Source organism: Sander vitreus, chromosome 1 (assembly GCF_031162955.1).
Source record: "Sander vitreus isolate 19-12246 chromosome 1, sanVit1, whole genome shotgun sequence".
Lineage (NCBI taxonomy): Eukaryota > Metazoa > Chordata > Actinopteri > Perciformes > Percidae > Sander > Sander vitreus.
In genome coordinates this window covers 145,828-165,000 of record NC_135855.1, presented here as the reverse complement: position 1 = coordinate 165,000, position 19,173 = coordinate 145,828, and the positions used below count along the sequence as shown (strand labels likewise).

Below are 19,173 nucleotides of genomic sequence, written 5' to 3'. Positions count from 1 at the left end.
CGAAAATCATTTCAGATATTTGAAATTGTGATATGTACTGTATATCCCCTCTTATTGATCAGGTTGACATGGCAGATCTGTAGTCACCTGAATCCTCTGGCACAGGAACTACACTCGGTAGGGGTGCTCATCAACTCCCTTCTCTTACCCTTAGTGTGTGTGTGTGTGTGTGTGTGTGTGTGTGTGTGTGTGTGTGTGTGCGTGCGTGCGTGTGTGTGTGCGTGCGTGCGTGCGTGTATTTCAGCATATGGAGTACCATGTGCACAATTACTAATAGTTTTTAACTTTCTTTGTCCTGTATATCATATGAATGTATGTGTATACAGTTTTGCAAATATGCACCTATATCTATTTTAATATGTACTGTATAGGCACCTGTCAGCATTATGTGTGTGTGTGTGTGTGTGTGTGTGTGTGTGTGTGTGAGTGTATAAATCAACAGCATGTAAAGTGCAGCATGTTGACAGGTGTCTATTTGAATGTGTGCAAGTGGGACGAGAAGAAACAGTGGAAAGGAGGGGGTGGTGGAGACTGCGTGTGTGTATGTTTGTGTATATGTGTGCACTTTAGGTTTTGTGTGTGCTAGTGGGAGCAGGAAGTGAGAGAGAGAGGCTGTGAATGTAAAAGAAAAGGGAAAGGGAGGGAAAGTAAAAGAGCGAGAGTGGTCCATGTGTTATGTAAGTGTGTGTGTGTGTGTGTGTGTGTATTCTGTAGGCCTACAGATTAATCCAGTGGGTTTTATCCTCAGTGAATGAGACAGTGGGGCTTTGCAGTGATTATCCCTGCAGGCCACAGATGATTGCTTTGAATCTCCTGTACGTCCCACACCGCCATGTTTCCCTGCCTGCATATTTTTGTGCCTGCACACATCATTCGGCCTAATTTATTGTGAGCATATTGACAGATCATAACATCTGAAGATGTCTGTAGGAGGCTCCAGATATTAGATGCATCATTTTATAAAGGGTCTGCTGTTATTATCCCTCTAAAGACAATTCAAAACAGTTTCTAAAAAGTTTTAATGTGTATTTTCTTCCTTTCTGACTGACTGACCACTCCACCTCTGCACATGTCTTACCGTCCATTCATTTCTCTGGTTAATCTGCCATTCTCTGTCTGTCCTCATTTGGATTATATAACGAGGAAATGTCAGAAATGCAATCCGCTCCATTATCGCTGCTCATCTGAGCCAAAAAAATGGCTGAATGTTGGAAACCATTTGTCATTTGGGTCTCGTAATTCTACGTCACAGCAAAGGTGGGCATCTTAAATGGTGCATTTTTACACTCGCTGCCAGGTGGACAGGTTGTGAACTTGTACCTCTTTGCTCAGTCGCTGAGTGGCAGCTGCATGCACTTATTATGTTAGAATCATAGTGTTACAGGACAGTTTAGCCAGAAAATGACTCCACAGGGTGTGTAATTATGTGTGCAAGTTTTTGGCGAATTTAAGGCGTGTTTTGGGGGTTATAACAGCTAATATGCTCATTTTAGTAGCATTTCACTGGAAAATAGCACCAAAATAACATGCTCAGGCATTTATCCTCCTGATGTCCTCAGTGATATTCCACAGCAGATCTCCCTCTGTGTGTCCTTCCTGTCTCTCCATAGGGAATGTTTTAATTCGGCCAGGCCATATTGCCACTGCGGGCGTTGCTGTGGGCAGAAAACCAGCGCTGTGTGAGCTTTCCTACCTTGTTCCATTTACATTCAACCACTGTGGTCAACCTGGATGGAAATCAGAAGGCTTGATTATCAAGCTGTTCTCTGAACATCTGACCTACCTGCTTTGAATTTTAGTAGTTATGTAGTAGTTTGAAGTAGTTATATCTTCATTGTGCATAGAAACTTAGTTTGAGCTTTTTGATGGGTTACTGAATACTAGCGTAATTGAATGTGTGAATAATAAAATGACTCAAAGCCCTGGCTCGAGTACATTTTGTTAACATTAAAAGTCTCAGAAAAGATCTTTACATGTGATATATAGTTTAATCATACACAGAATGCTGCTCTTGCAACTACAATACTTGCTTTCTTTCTGTTGAGTTATCTTCAGACTTTTTAATACTGGTGTTCTAGTGTGCACATTGTGACTGACTGCATCTAGACTACAATTGCATCCAGAATTGTTCTTTAACGCATACAGGACCATGACCGGTCAGCCTGAAATGACTATTGGCCCTAATTTTGTGTCAGCGCAGATTAAACAGAGGGATCTTCTGTTTATAAAGCTTCAATTTTATTATGTGCAGAGAGATTTCTTTTTATCATCGCTGTTTGATTTTTATTCTAATATTAGAATTATGTGTGTTAGACTGGTTTGTGCATGTGTGTGTAGCTGTTGGTACATGTATAGTATATTAGCAGTCAGGCATGAAGTGGTGGGTGTTCTGTCTGAATAGTTTAGCCCTCAGACTCCCATCATGCTCTCTGGCCCAGTCCCGTCTTGGCATATGTGTCTAATGCTTATACAGTAGGTCAGCATGGAGGTACAGTATATGTGTGCACTGTTGGTTTGTGACTGTGAAAATTTTTTGTCTGCTTGTAATGGAAGTAGAAAACCTGACTGAACTAATATTTTCTTTTAGCCATAGACCTAATAAATGTTCTGTTTCAGTAATTGAATAATTAATCAACAGTGACACAACAAACAAACCAACAGCGGTCTATGTTGTTAATTAACATATGTGCCAATATATCCGGTCTTGGTATAAAATATTTGCTTATACAGTACAGTTTACAGTGCAGAAAAAGCACCACAAACCACAGTATTGTTCTAACCTTAACCAAAGTGCTTTTGTTTCCTAAACCAAACCACATATAAGATTAAGGATACAAACCTCGGACTCTGGTGTCAAAGTGCTGCACTTTGTCAACCACCATCCACCCTATCTAAGTCCCTGCAACTTCAGCACGGTACATAAATGTAGCGCTTCATTAATAAAAAAAACAAACAGATATCGTTGCCTCTTAACATAATCCAGGCAGCGATTATGTTTGTGGGAGACAGGGTTGAAATGAAATGTGGTCACGGTGTGAGTAAAGTGAATAGATGGAACAGTTAACCTATGTAAGAGTCAGCACATAAAGACAAACAGAGAAACATAGGCTACAGGAAATAATGCATTGCAAAAATCCTGAACCTTCACTGTTGTGTGGATGTCCCTAATGTCATTTGAAGTAGGGCAATACATTGGTTTTTTTTCATTAACTTGCGCAATAAACACATCGCAAAAGACACTAAGGGATTTTTTTGAGTTAGTTGAAATATGTAATAACCTGCACTAAGGTACTTTTGTGTTCAGTTCAGTGTTTAATTTGTTCAATAAAATAATGTGAAATTATTATTATTTTAATTCAACAAGCAATTTGTTGTATTTTGGCAGTATACTGAAAGCAGCAGAGGCAGAAATGAGTTTCAAATTTAATATTTGTTTTATTTATCACAAGTAATATTGTTATTGCAAGTTCATGTTGATGATGTCATATAAGTGTAGCAAGGTATCTTACCCTCCAGAGTCTGTATGACAGGTTTGATACATATATATATATATATATATATATATGTGTGTGTGTGTGTGTGTGTGTGTATATGTGTGTGTGTGTGTGTGTGATCTAATAAAGTATTTTGACTGCAACAAATAGTAGAAAGAATCAGATCAGGGCAGCACTATACAGCACTATAGCAGTATGGTATATAGTGTAGTATAAAGAATGGGAAGAATTGCGGGAGTAACTCTACTTCCAGTACAGTAGGTGACGCTCTGCCAACCCACAACTGGCATTTTCTTCCGGTTGACCTATGTCAAAATTACACAGACTGATCACTAAATTAGTAAAATGTAACAACTTAATGTTTCATTTACACACTCTTAGCGTTGGACAGCACAGTGTTCCCGCCAGATGATTGTTTGGGTCATTATAAGGTTATCTGTAACCAGTGTCCGGTGGAATTAGCAAGCTCACTTCGTTAGCTAACTAACATTAACGTTACTGGAAAAGTCTTCTCGGGCCAACAGATTGCCAGACGTTGCAATTCCACCGTTGGCTGCTAAGTCCATGGTTGCATCAAAGTATGGCGCTATTCCATGTGTCGCTATGTGCAGGTGTGTACTGAAACACACTTGCTCCTGTAAACACACACACTGTATGTGCTGTATGTGCTCAGGCTGACACATTGCTCTTGCGTTGTCCTGCCTCCATCCAGTGAATAATGAAACATGGTTCTGCTTTGATGGAGTAACATGTTGGACCCTCCAACACACACACACACACACACACACACACACACACACACACACACACACACACACACACACACACACACACACACACACACTGGTTTGTGGCACTATCTTTGTGGGGACCCATCATTGACATAATGTATTCCCTAGCCCCTTACCCTAACCTTAACCATCACAACTAAATGCCTAACCTTAACCCTTACCCTCACCCTAACCAGAACCTAATTCTAACCCTAATCCTACATCCAAGTCTTAAAGGACAATTCCGGTGCAAAACGAACCTAGGGGTTAGTAACAGATGTATACCCACTCTGTTGTTCTCTGGGACATGTTTTCATGCTAATCAAATGTGTTTGTAGCTTGAAAGACGCTAGTGCGGACCGCTGATTAGCTTACAACGCTAGTATTCGGGGCACAGGGAAAGTAAAAACTAATCATTATTTATACCACTAAAAAGACTCAAGATATCACCACACTTCAACAGTAGCATAATGAGGGTCCCTAAATGTTAACTGAAGCATTGAGAACTTTGTAAGTGTACAGACAGTTTATTGAAAAGATACATTATAAAGACACCGTCTTGAAATTCAGTCATGACTTACAGCTGGCGATGCCAACTAAAATCAAAAGCAATTTGCTCAATATATCTGGAATAATCGCACCGATGTAAACTTGTCTAGTGTACTTACTCAGTCCAGTTCTTAGTCTGTCCATCTGGTCCCTCCCTTCTGGGTCGCCGTCTCCAATTTATTTTCGGGACATGGAAAAAAGTTTCAAGTACAGCCCTGTTTATCAGAGAGGGGAAATCTTCAGACTACAAAACACTGCGTCTCTTGGGTGTCGCGACGCAACAGGTCCCACTCCGTGCAACACAGACACTCCTGTTCGGTGGCCATAGCTTCACAATGTCCGCAGGTACACCACCCGTTTCCCGAAGTACAAAGCTGTGTTGACAGCTCTCTCTCTCTCTCATAGCCCTTTCACGGAGCTCCCGCAGCTCTTCATTCAATAAACTGTCTGTACAGTTACATAGTTCTCAATGCTTTGGTTAACATTTAGGGACCCTCATTATGCTACCGTTGAAGTGTGGTGATATTTTGAGCCTTTTTAGTGGTATAAATAGCGATTTGTTTTTACTTTCCCTGTGCCCAGAATACTAGCGTTGTAAGCTAATCAGCGGTCCGCGCTAGCTTCTTTCAAGCTACAGATACATTCGATTAGCATGAAACCATGTCTCAGAGAACGACAGAGTGGGTACACACCTGGTATTAACCCCTAGGTTCGTTTTGCGCCGGAATTGTCCTTTAACCCTCAAACAGCTCTTAAAACTTGTGGGGTCCAGCATTTTGGCCCCACAAAGCTGTCGGGACCCCACAAGTACACTGGACTCCCGGTTTTTGGACCCCACGAATATAGTTAAACAAGCCCACACACACACACACACACACACACACACACACACACACACACACACACACACACACACACACACACACATGTGTGTTTATTATAGTGTGACATAGTAAGTCTGCAGTCTCCTTCACTTTAAGTTTAAGGGTCCTATGACATGCTGCTTTTTGGATGCTTTTATAAATGCCTTAGTGGTCTCCTAATACTGTATCTGAAGTCTTTTTTATATAGACCTTAGTGGTCTCCTAATACTGTATCTGAAGTCTCTTTTATATAGACCTTAGTGGTCTCCTAATACTGTATCTGAAGTCTCTTTTATATAGACCTTAGTGGTCCCCTAATACTGTATCTGAAGTCTCTTTTTATATAGACCTTAGTGGTCCCCTAATACTGTATCTGAAGTCTCTTTTATATAGACCTTAGTGGTCTCCTAATACTGTATCTGAAGTCTCTTTTATATAGACCTTAGTGGTCTCCTAATACTGTATCTGAAGTCTCTTTTATATAGACCTTAGTGGTCTCCTAATACTGTATCTGAAGTCTCTTTTATATAGACCTTAGTGGTCTCCTAATACTGTATCTGAAGTCTCTTTTATATAGACCTTAGTGGTCCCCTAATACTGTATCTGAAGTCTCTTTTATATAGACCTTAGTGGTCCCCTAATACTGTATCTGAAGTCTCTTTTATATAGACCTTAGTGGTCCCCTAATACTGTATATGAAGTCTCTTTTATATAGACCTTAGTGGTCTCCTAATACTGTATCTGAAGTCTCTTTTATATAGACCTTAGTGGTCCCCTAATACTGTATCTGAAGTCTCTTTTATATAGGCCTTAGTGGTCCCCTAATACTGTATCTGAAGTATCTTTTATATAGGCCCTAGTGGTCCCCTAATACTGTATCTGAAGTCTCTTTTATATAGACCTTAGTGGTCCCCTAATACTGTATCTGAAGTCTCTTTAATATAGGCCCTAGTGGTCCCCTAATACTGTATCTGAAGTCTCTTTTATATGGACCTTAGTGGTCCCCTAATACTGTATCTGAAGTCTCTTTTATATAGGCCTTAGTGGTCCCCTAATACTGTATCTGAAGTCTCTTTAATATAGGCCCTAGTGGTCCCCTAATACTGTATCTGAAGTCTCTTTTATATAGGCCTTAGTGGTCCCCTAATACTGTATCTGAAGTCTCTTTTATATAGACCTTAGTGGTCCCCTAATACTGTATCTGAAGTCTCTTTTATATAGACCTTAGTGGTCCCCCTAATACTGTATCTGAAGTCTCTTTTATATAGGCCTTAGTGGTCCCCTAATACTGTATCTGAAGTCTCTTTTATATAGACCTTAGTGGTCCCCTAATACTGTATCTGAAGTCTCTTTTATATAGGCCTTAGTGGTCCCCTAATACTGTATCTGAAGTCTCTTTTATATAGACCTTAGTGGTCCCCTAATACTGTATCTGAAGTCTCTTTTATATAGGCCTTAGTGGTCCCCTAATTGGGTTAGGGTTAGCTGATTCCAGATCGGCCCATCTGAGCTTTCATTTTCTCAAAGGCAGAGCAGGATACCCAGGGCTCGGTTTACACCTATCGCCATTTCTAGCCACTGGGGGACCATAGGCAGGCTGGGGGAACTCATATTAATGTTAAAGAACTTCATAAAGTGAGATTTTTATGCCATGGGACCTTTAAATGGACAGAAGAGAGAAAGTACGCATTGGTGGCATGTCTGTGTTATAATTACAGAGATTATTAAAAAGCCATTATAATAAAGTTTTAAGCTGCAGTCTGGTTGTACTAATCTTCAAGAGAAAAGATAAGATAGATGGAAGACAGGAGGTCAAGTCTGTTGCAAATAGAGGAGGGAGTGAGGGAATAAGAGGATGTTAAAGAGTAACAACACTTAAATTAAGAATTCAAATATGCTTTTTCCATGGCCTAGGAAAGTTCTATCAATATTTGTGAACATGAGCTATTCCCTCTCAAAGCCAGAAACCAGAGAAGTAACCACCACCTCACACCTGTCTGGAGCTGCTCCATAGACAATGGATGGGGGGCGGATTCTGTTGACCCACAGGAAGGCATAGGATTAACATTATTAATCTCCAAAGGGGAAACTGGTTTGCTACCATAGACAAATACATACACATTATGCCGACAACGACATAAACACAGTGCATACAATACGTTACTTACTCAACAATGTAAATAAGATTGTTAGTTTTTTTATATCCAAATAAGCTTTATTCTATTGTAGTGTTCTCAGTTCTGAAACACAAAATGTACCCATATACTATGCCATGGTTAGGACATTTTCCCACTGGTTACAGTTTTTGCCGATTGCTCACACACTGAAATCAAAAGTATTATACAATACAAAACCTCACACTCGAGCAAAACATTGGCCCAGATGTGCACCACTATCAGCACAATGTCAGCCTCACACTTTTTACAAAACAATACACACAGTGATTTACAAAACACTAAACACACTTGTAGACATTAGACACAGAAGGATATCATGATGTCACTTCTTTGTAATTCCAAAGCACTGACTGTCAAATGACCACACCTATGAGCCGATCTGTGAATCACTGCCATCAGGTACACAAACACATGATTGCTTAATTGTAGACACACCAATCAGGTTTAAGCACTATACAAATGCAGCAGGTAAGTCTAGTATTTTCTGTACTGTATTTTCAGTTTTTTTCAGATCTTTTTTTTTTTTTTTTTTCTGTAATTGTAACCTGTACTGGATACAGTATTTTATGTTTGTCTGTTGTTTGCTGAGCTCACAGTGTTATGCACACTACTGTAGTAGCTGTATTAAAACTGGGACATGTTTTGCTGTAATTTTCCATGTTGACATGTTGACTGATTTGGGTATATGGAGAGAAATAAATTATATTTTCCTCAGTCTGCAGCATTGGTCTTGTGTTGTTTGGTGGACGTATTGTATATTTGCACTTTCTCTGTGTATTTCATTTACTGTACTCTAATTACTGAGAAGTAGAATTGCTAAAAGTGTTTTAGGTTAGCAACAGCAGTGTGTAACTGGTTCAAACTGAATTAAGTCATATGGAACGTGTGTGTTTCATATAGTAACAAAATATGGTTTTTATAAATTAGTGTATAGTTTTTGTAAGAGTGTTTCATTTTGCAAAGGGTCTGAGGTGTTCTGCTGATCAATCAAACAACAACAATCAAAACTGTAATAGGATTTTGACAACACCGGTGTTACCAATTCCACTGCAGAGTTCTTACTTTGATCTCTGGTCGAGCTTCCACTGCAGAGCCGGGTGCAGCTGTACTGCGTTCATGAGAAGCCTCATCATTAATGTTATCAGGTTCCCTATCAGCATTGGGTTGAGTTGTTCCTGTTTACTAATATTTTTGGACTGTCTTAGACCATAGGAATAACATGTTCGAAATATTTTGAAAATGGACATAGTTCCCCTTTAAATGTTCCGCAAAGACAATTATGCGCTGTCTTCATTCAAAATCGTTAATATGTCACCTCTTTTACTTTCAGTTGTTTTTTGTGCAACACTGCTGAGATAAGATGTGCAAGAAAAAGACTATAGAAATGCCATTGTGTTGAAATCTAGTTAGCTGTCCATTACTGCTCCTTCATGCATGTATGTTCTTATTGTAGGGTACGTAAATGGTTGCCTCTCCAGAAATCCACTGGCTGCCCTGGGTTCACTTTTGTGCAATTCAATTCTACACAACCAGATTTGCTCGCAATTATACAAAGAAAAGGAGCATTACAGGAATAGCAATGATAATTTTAAGTCATGCTGTGCCCACCGTCTCATTTGGCCCATTCCTCTCCAACTAATCTGCAAAAACAAATGCAAAAAAGAGAGAGAAAAGTGCACGAGCTATCCTGAAAATCTCCCCAGATTTAGGTTAGTGCTTCTGTAAACCCGTGAAAAAAATACAACTGAACAACTGACAAGCTGACCTGGTTTCCCTGACTGTGAATTTCTGTGTAACCAGTGTCCTGATGTCCTATCACAAACATTGTTCATCTCAACTGAACACGTGATTGATAGCAGTATATTTGTCGAGGCAGTTAATCACAACAGCTTGACAGTGAGCCTGTGTGACGGATGCTAAACGAGTGTATCTTTTTTATCCTGCATCTTAACTGAATTGCTCCTAAATGCAAACGAACCCAGTAAATTCCCTTCTTTGCATTTATCCTCATCCAGGCTGCAATAAATCTACCTGCAGTTGTTTGTCATTAATTCTTTCAAAGGAGAATTACTGTAAAAAATAGCATTTTTATAACATCTCTTAAGTATATCATGACTTATCTTCATACTTTTCTCTTACGGCTGTTGTTAACAAGACCCAGACCTACAGGAATACTTTATTTGGTAGAGCTTTGTGTGTGTGTGTGTGTGTGTGTGTGTGTGTGTGGGGCATAACATGCTTCAACCAAGTGCTAGACATGTAGAGATTGCTTAATTATGTTGAGTTTAAGGGATACTTTTCCGATTCATATCTAGCTCTGTGTCAACTTTGTGTGTGCACTGTGTTTAGATGAATGGTGTTTGGCCTCTGTCCGTGATGCCAATGCAGGAGCAGCGGTGTGTTTCACGTGCTCCGGCAGATCTTGGCAGACATTTGCTGCTCTGCGGGGAGCTCTGTGCACTGGCACCACGGAGGGAAGCCAAACCATTCATCTAAACACACCGCCATGGCACAGAGCTGGATTTACGTATATCAGCAAAATATCTCTTTAAGTACAACTCAAGACTCAAGATATCACATTTAAAAACATGCTCTACCAAACAGTAAAGGAGATGATGATAGGGTTTTTAATAGTGACCTTATCCTGACCTGTTCAAGTAGATCCAAACAAAAACCATCTGCCTCTCTTATCCAATCCAAGAGCCGTTTGTGTTATGTCCCACATGACATCCTATTGAAACAGGAAATTAATCACATTGAATATGTCCCATGAAATGCACTTCAGTAATCATTTCATGTTATCAGTAGGTACAATACAATCACTGTACAGTATACTAATGCATTAATACACTGAAAACACATACAGTACTATAGATGCTATATGAATGTGACAGAAAACTGCAGGGCTGTTTCCCTTATCCATCTCTGCAACTCATTCCTCCACTTTTATGCTGACAAAATCAACATCATTTACCAATCTCTATCCCCTGTATCTGACCTCCCAGTATCTACTCCAGCACCTACCACAGCCCCTCTTCTCCCCATCTCTCCTGACCTACCGACCCCTCCTACACATTGTCTCCTCTCCCAGTTTGACCCGGACACCCCGCATGAAATCTCTAAACTCATCAGCTCTTCCAAACCCACTACCTGCTCCCTTGACCCTTACTCACTCCTTACTCCACTCCTGAAGTCCTGCCTCCCCGTCTTATGCCCCTACCTCACTAACCTCTTCAACTCCTCACTGTCCCTTGGAACTGTCCCTTCTGCCTTCAAAACTGCCGCTTTCACCCCAATCCTTAGAAAACCCTCCTCCCTCAACAACTACCGCCCAATATCCAACCTCCCCTTTCTGTCTAAAACCCTGGAATGTATAGTCGCCTCACAACTCCAAACCCATCTTCATGCCAATAACCAATTCGAACCCCTCCAATCTGGCTTTTGCCCCCTCCACAGCACTGAAACCGCTCTCCTCAAAGTCCTCAACGACCTCCTCACCTCTGTTGACACCGGTTCCCTCAACATCCTAATCCTCCTCGACCTGATTGCAGCCTTCGATACCGTGAGCCATAACATCCTGCTCACCAGACTCAAAGACCTTGGTATCGAATGTACTGCACTCAGCTGGCTCCGCTCCTACCTTTCCAACAGATCCCACTTCATCTCTCTTCATAACCACACATCTGCCACAGCCACAGTCACTCAAGGTGTTCCCCAAGGCTCCGTACTCGGCTCCCTCCTCTTCATCATCTACATCCTCCCCCTTGGTCAGATACTCCGCCACTTCAACCTGGACTTCCACTGCTACGCCGATGACACCCAGATCTACCTCAGCACCAAATCCCCCCACAATCCTCCCCTCTCCCACATCAACTCCTGTCTGTCAGCTATTAAAATCTGGATGCAACACAACTTCCTCAAACTCAACAGCGATAAAACAGAATTCCTCCTCATAGGCTCCAAATCCACACTCAACAAAATCAATAACCCCACTCTCACCATCAACTGCACCATTGTCTCCCCATCTTCCCAGGCCTGCAACCTTGGTGTGATCTTTGATTCCACCCTCTCCCTTGAGCCCCACATCCGTCATGTCATTAAAACCTCCTTCTTTCACCTCCGCAACATTGCCAAAATCAGACCCTCTCTCACAGGGACCCCGCTGCTGAAAGACTCATTCATGCCTTCATCTCGTCCTGACTGGACTACTGCAACTCGCTTCTCCTCGGCATCAGCTCTACCAACATCAACCGACTCCAACTGGTCCAGAACGCAGCTGCCCGACTCATCACCCACTCCAAATCCTGGCACCACATCGCTCCAGTCCTAAAACAACTCCACTGGCTTCCCATCTCCCACCGGATCACCTACAAAATCTTCATCCTCACCTACAAAGCCCTCCACCATCTGGCCCCCTCATACCTCATTGACCTCCTCTCCCCGTACCAACCCTCACGGTCCCTCAGATCCACCTCAGCCTGTCTCCTCTGCATCCACAAGTCCAACCTCAGCAGCTTTAGGGACAGAGCCTTCTCCAGGGCAGCTCCCAGACTCTGGAACTCCCTCCCCCAAGAGATCCGCACCTCTGAGTCCCTCACCATCTTCCAGTCCCACCTCAAGACCCATCTCTTCACCTCTGCTTATCCTTAGCCCCACACCCCCTCCCTTTTCATCTGTACCTGAATCTTGTTTTGTTTTGTTTTGTCTTGTTTTGTTTGTTCTGTTTTGCATTGTTTTTGTTTTCTACCTGCCCTGTAAAGCGACTTTGAGTCTGTGAAAAGCGCTATATAAATTCAATTTATTATTATTATTATTATTATTATTATTATTATTATTATTATTATTATTATTATTATATTATCAGTCATATCAATATGTAATAAATAGTTTTTCATAGTAATGAACAATACATACACATGCTATATTTTCAACTGGGTATCCACAGTACACAGTTTTCAGAGTGGAATTTTCCATTTGTAGGCTTTGACAGGATTTTTCTTTGTTGCCTGAAATAGCTTGTCGATTCTTCCATGATTGGGGCTGTGTAGCTGTGTGTTAATCATGTCAGCGTGAACATGACAGTGCTAATCCAGTCCCCTTCTAGAGCTCTGTGCCAAAACTGTATGCTGCTCTGTTCTACCATGCTCTATTCATTCACATGACATGAAACAAATTTACCTAGTTCAAATGATCTTCACAGCATGTTATGAAATGGGAGCCTTATTTGCCTGATTTGTTGTTCTGATACTAAATGGTTTTGTAGGAAGGAAAAGTGCTGATGGATGAGAGCGTCAAAGTGGGAGGCAAACAGAGACAGAAAACAACATCCATGGAAACAAATTCTGGACGTTTTAACCAACAAAATGAATGCAGAATAATGTAGAAGTCCACATATTAGCAGCTGGACTTTTCACTGTACAATGAGGCATATGGGAATTCCAATTATTAAACAATTTCTATCTTCTTTTTGGCACAATAAATGGATAATATGCTGCTGTGTTCAGGTTCTTCTTACTGTACCTGTTTTGATCGTTGAGGTATTATACTAAACCTCTCTTGCTGCCCTTTAATGTCTCCATTTATGTCAATGTTCTCCCATCAGGGTTGAATCTGTTGCTCATTTTTGGATGGAAAGCATTTGTCTTTGTGGTGTTTTTGCTCTGTACTTCTAGACATCCCTTAACAATAATTATTATTTTATTATGTTTTTTATCCTTTGTCCTTATCCCATTGATATATTGAGAGTGTCTGTAGGTGGTTCGATTTCAGCCATAATTGCCTCTCATGCCCATGCTCCTTCCTTTAAGAGAAGTGGTATCACTTCCTGTGAGCTAGAGGATTTGCCCTGGGAAAGACCCACCTAAGTGAATTACTGCTATGTTACATTAGTCAGCTACAGATGAGAAAAACTTGTTATGGATTGTTACTTGAATCTCTCCCTTTCATTCTGGTTTCTGGACATACACTGTATACATTCATGGACAGAGAGGGCGTGGAGATAGATAGAGAAGTAAGTGTGTGAGAGAGTGAAGAGAGAAAACAGTGGAGAGTAAATCCTCTTTCCATGCTGACTCTAATCTCTCCACGGGCTGAGCCTGGCAGTTCAGGCCATACAGCAGACGTCAGTCAAGACGAGCGACAGTTAGCAGGGCCGCTGGTGGGGGATGGGGTTTGTCGGACCTTGTGTTATGTCAGCTCAACTGCAGTGTGTGTGTTTGTTTGTCTATGAAACATGTCAAGCATGTTAAACAGGAAGTGGTTTTATGGATGGACAGAGAAGGAGTAGAGAGAAAACGACGAACATTCAAAAACGCTGATTGGAAATAGAAACATTTAAAACTTTTCTTTATAATTGTATTGATCATTTTAACGTGTCACCAGCGAAACATTATGATGCAGACCTATCAGTTTTGTCTGTGTGCCATTTGCAAATCTCCTAGCAACCACAGCTGGTAGCATCATATAAACCGGTTTGTCATGTGCAAGTGCAAGTGATAAAATATGAAACGAGCTGTAAAAAGTGAGTGTTCTTGTCAAATTAAGTGATAATGTAAAAATCAATAGGTTTTTCTTCAGATTTAGGTGCTGGTACACTGCAGTGCTTTGTGTATTTACTCTAATCATTTGAACAGATACTCCACTTAGCTAGTGTGCATTTGAACTTTTTGGCCATTCTAGGAATGTTTAAAAAATGTCTGTTGGTCGGTCCACCCTGTTGACCAATTGAAAGTCAGTTTCACTTGTGCGAGCAGAAATCAACTTTGAGAGCAGAGTTTACCTGAGAGAGCGTGTATGCCCTCCACTGCTCGCAAAGCAGACACTCGCGGGCGCATGTGGCTGCTCTGTGCGTGTGCTGCTTAGTTTCATACACACAGGGCCATTCTTTCCCTCTCCCTATGTTTTGTTCACGCTTGTAGCTGCCTGTACAACCTTCAATTGTTGCATTGGTGCGCGAAGAGTAATAGTAATTTGCTCGTGAGCATGTTTTATCTTGCTCTGGAGATATGACATAAACCTGATGCCGTAGAGGTTATGTTACTTTGCCTCTCACGCCACAATGAGGTTTACATTTTTAGTGAGTATGGCAGTATGGTAGCATTGTCACTGTAAGTGTGTTAGCATGCTGACATTTAGCTCAAAGTACTGCTGTGCCTGTACAGCCTCACAGAGCTGCTAGCATGGCTGTAGACTCTACGTACTGCTCTCCATACAAACACTACTAATTGTATACGTACTACTAATCATCTTACTGGGTTGGCAGTTAGTATACAAAAAGATTAGCATACTTAACCGTTTTATACTAACATGCAACTTTCACGTCAATGCTAATTAAACTGTACATAATTCTATCAAAATGGTTTTTACCAAGGATTGGATTGCTATGTTTTTGTTTTCTGAGGTGTTCCTGAAGCTGTTTCACAAGCATCCATAATTTGTTTCAATTTCTTCCAGCTCTTAGCATTGTTTTCCACTGCATTGTTTTGAGTATATAGTATGGATTTTGGACCAAGCTTATTAATCCGATTTGTAAGTAGTAAAACTAATCAGATGCATGTCAGTCCAACAAGTGTGCTGAATAGATGTCCAGTGGGGTAAATCTATGGTTTACCTGTCAATGCTTAACTCAGAGTGAGAGTGTTATTGGAAGCAGTGCTATTGATGGAGGGAGTATATGAGGGTTGAGCACAGAGATCCAGTGATTATACACAATATTGATGGGTGAGATTAGATGATTTTAAGTCACAGGTGACCAATGATTATCCAGTTCAGGGACAAGTTGTTGGAACACACTATTCCTATACATACAAGCAAATACACAGTTAATTGCATCATAAAGACTAAATATCCTTACTTACATCACCAAAATAGATGTTCTGTACAGCAAATGCTAAATTGAAAATAAGATATATTAATTGTTAAAGAATCTCACAACACGTACTTTGTATGACTGTGTGTATGACAAATATTGATTTATTTTAAGTATAATGAAGACAAATTGGTTAAAGGATGAGTTAGACTGTTGATAGATTGAGTGGTCACTGTCAATATAAGAGGAAATGAGAAGCCGAAACTGTGCTGTATGTGCGTGCGTTCACAGGAAGCGGCTCCACTGCAAAGAGATAAGCAATCAACATCTGATCAATAACACAGAAGAGCATTACACAGGGAACATGTAAGCAGCAACAGCAAAAGAAAAGACAGAGCATGTGAGAGCACAGATCTGAATGTTATTGTTGAGCGAGATACCACAGTATTTAGTTATATTCAGTTCAGTTATTGTTACTAGTGTTAACGGTTTGTAACTGTACTGTGCCATGTTTCCTTTTAGTACGTTAAGAGTGCAGATGCATCACTACTGTTACCATTGACAACATAACCATGGGAATGCTGTCAACAAGTGGGCATGATTTGAGCATGGCAATGGATATGATCAGCCTTGCTTTGTTGCCATTTTGAAGCTTCATATCCATCCCCTTAAACAGAGAAGAGAGATACGATAAAAACCTGAATAAAGAAATAAAACACTTTTCTCTAAATGAATTGGGTCTGTGTTCAGACAGTCATTGCAAACTGACAGGATTTAAGTTTTACTAAACTTCAATTTGTATCTTAGCAGTTATTTACAACTTTTAAAAAAAGTCCAGAGGAACTGTTTCTTGTCCCATATAAAACATGTCAGATTATTGTTATGGTCATCAGCATTTTTCTGTCCCAACGCAAAGCCATGTCTCCTCTGTATGATTCGCTTGTAATGTAGCTGATCTATGAACTGAAGCTTATTCTGCTGTTGCACCCATAGTAAGAAGCTCTAGATTACAGCATCAGCCAAATGGCTAAAATGTCAACATGAATATTTTAAAGTGCAAATTTGCACCAGGCATAGCAGACAAAACACACACACACACACACACACACACACACACACACACACACACACACACACACACATATATATATATATATATATATATATATAGCGAGAGAAGAGAAGGCATGCAAGAAGGAGAGAAGCACTTTGAAAAGGCAGTTGTTTTTTTCATTTCTTTTCCCGGCACATGTTCAATTATTAACCACCCTGACAACTCCGCCAGGATGGAGGCAGAGACAGACAGACAGACAGAAGGCGGGGCAGAACAAGGAGATACTTTATCAAACATCCAGCTGTAGCTCTTACTGACCTTGTCCATCCACCTCAGATACCTTGTGACAGGGACTGATTGATGGATGCCTCGGGCTTCAGCAAAGAACCAATTTTTTAGCTCCCAAAATCTGGTACAGCAACAAAATTCCCAGCTGTTTTGCTATTTTACCAGAAAGATAGATTTTTACAATGTCATAGTAAGGCTAAAGGAAAGTAAGCCTATAATATTTCTGTTTTTGTAGTTACAAAAATGTTCCACTTTTATTCATGAAAACCTGGGTTTTGAAATGTTATTAGGTCACAGCAAAATGAATCAAACTGACAGTGTCCTCCTGCAGCCACAGCACCTGATTGAGTCCAAAAGTCAGCGGTCCCTTGGTCACATTGCTGCGCTATATATTGCAGTAGATTAAATTACATAAAGCTTTAATGATTTCAGAGCTGAAAGCTACTGGGTGGTTAAATTTATATCAGCGACAAGCAACATTACATCAAAATCTCTTCAATATGATTTGTGCAATAGAAACAAAAACGCATTAGATGCACAAATGACATCTGATTGGACCAGATCAGATTATTTGCTTCATTAATGGCTTAATTGTTCAGAGAAACAGCGGCAGAGGGAGGGGCAAAAGGAATGAAGGGAACAAAGGGACTAAGCTGGTTCCCTTCGTCTCCTTCGTCCCGACGGCCAAGGAGCAGCATGTAGCTCTGTCAGCCTGCAGAGCACAGCCACATACATTTTTCATGGAACATACCTCCAGTCTTACTGTGTGTGGCTATATGAAATACTGTCTGGCAGCACATCAGAGGAACAAAAATAGACCCTTGTCTCTGTCCTTACTTTTTCTTCAAACTGTTTGTTCATTTTGATTCACTGTTGATCCCTAAGGATGAAACTCGGGGTCAGCAAGGTGAAGGTTTAAACTCTACAAAAAAAACTAAACAGTGTCTATAGCAGCAATCTTTCAGCAATCCCCAGTGTGTTTTTGGGTGCACATGCACATGGCTGGTTGTGTGACTGGGGCCATAAACAAAACCATAACCTATTTCCCACAGTGTTTTAAACAGTAAATTATGCATCACTTGTGCTTATGAGGTAAACATTTCACCCTTTACTTTGGCTCAGTCATTAAGTCTGTGCCCTTTGTATCCCAACATCTGAAAACATTGATTCATTTCTTGTGTTGATGGTCTTTTTCTGTGCTGTTGACAGTGACTGAGCAGGGATGACCAAGGCTTTCCTACCTGAACATTGGCCAGCTTTGACAGCAGGAACTTGTCTATGAACCTTAAAGGGAACACAGAGAACTATACCTGCAATGAGCTGTAATTCCTGCCCCCCACAAACTACTTCTAGTTAGTGTGACATGGTGCTTTGTCAAGTGTTAATTTCAAGGTTCAGAAAAGAGGTCAAGTCTAGTGTAAAAAGCTTGTCACTGTTTTGCTGAAGTACACTTTGACCCTGCTGTTATAGAACAACCTCTCCAACCTCAAGCTGAATCTGTCAACAGATGGGGACAGAAAAAGATAATATGAATATGTATTCATTTGTTTGAAATCTGAATTTCAGCAGAAGGATCGGAGCTGTGCTTTAGCTCTGTGGGAAAAATCACAGCTTTCTCAAAACTCACAGACCTGTTACTCAAACTGGATTTCCTGGATTGTATTTCATGTCATACTGGTACCTGAAGCGACACATCGCCACCAAGGCAACCCTGTGCGCTGTTTTAATGCATGGCTGTTTGCAATCTCAACGCTGATTATTTCTAACACTCTGTCAATGCTGTACAAAGCATCTGTCATACAGCTTTAATTTGTAGTGTTGTTGGTGTACTAACCTCTCTCTCTCTCTCTCTCTCTCTCTCTCTCTCTCTCTCTCTCTCTCTCTCTCTCTCGCTCTGTCTCTCCTTCACAGCCTTTCTTGTTTGAGGTCAAAGTTCAAGTCATCATGGCTGACGAATCAGACATGCGCAATGAGCTGGCAGACCTGCAGACACGTGCAGACCAGATAGCCGATGAGGTAACACACTCAAACTTGTGTACAGCTGCAGAAACATGCTTACATATTGATCCACACACACAAATAGTGTTATCTGCTGCAATATTGAAAAGAAAGATAATACATCACATCATAGTTACTTGGTATATGATAATTTTCATAAAAAAAGTATATCA

General features: G+C 40.7%; 1 protein-coding gene across 1 annotated transcript in view; it reads left to right on the top strand.

The window, feature by feature from the left end:
* Window positions 1-19,173, top strand: part of LOC144521788 (synaptosomal-associated protein 25-A-like) — a 50,376-nt gene that overhangs the window by 6,172 nt on the left and 25,031 nt on the right. The window contains exon 2 of the mRNA XM_078256399.1: window positions 18,914-19,018. Within this exon, the coding sequence (XP_078112525.1) occupies window positions 18,947-19,018 (72 nt within the window). The 5' untranslated portion in view covers window positions 18,914-18,946. The remainder of the gene's footprint in view (window positions 1-18,913; window positions 19,019-19,173) is intronic.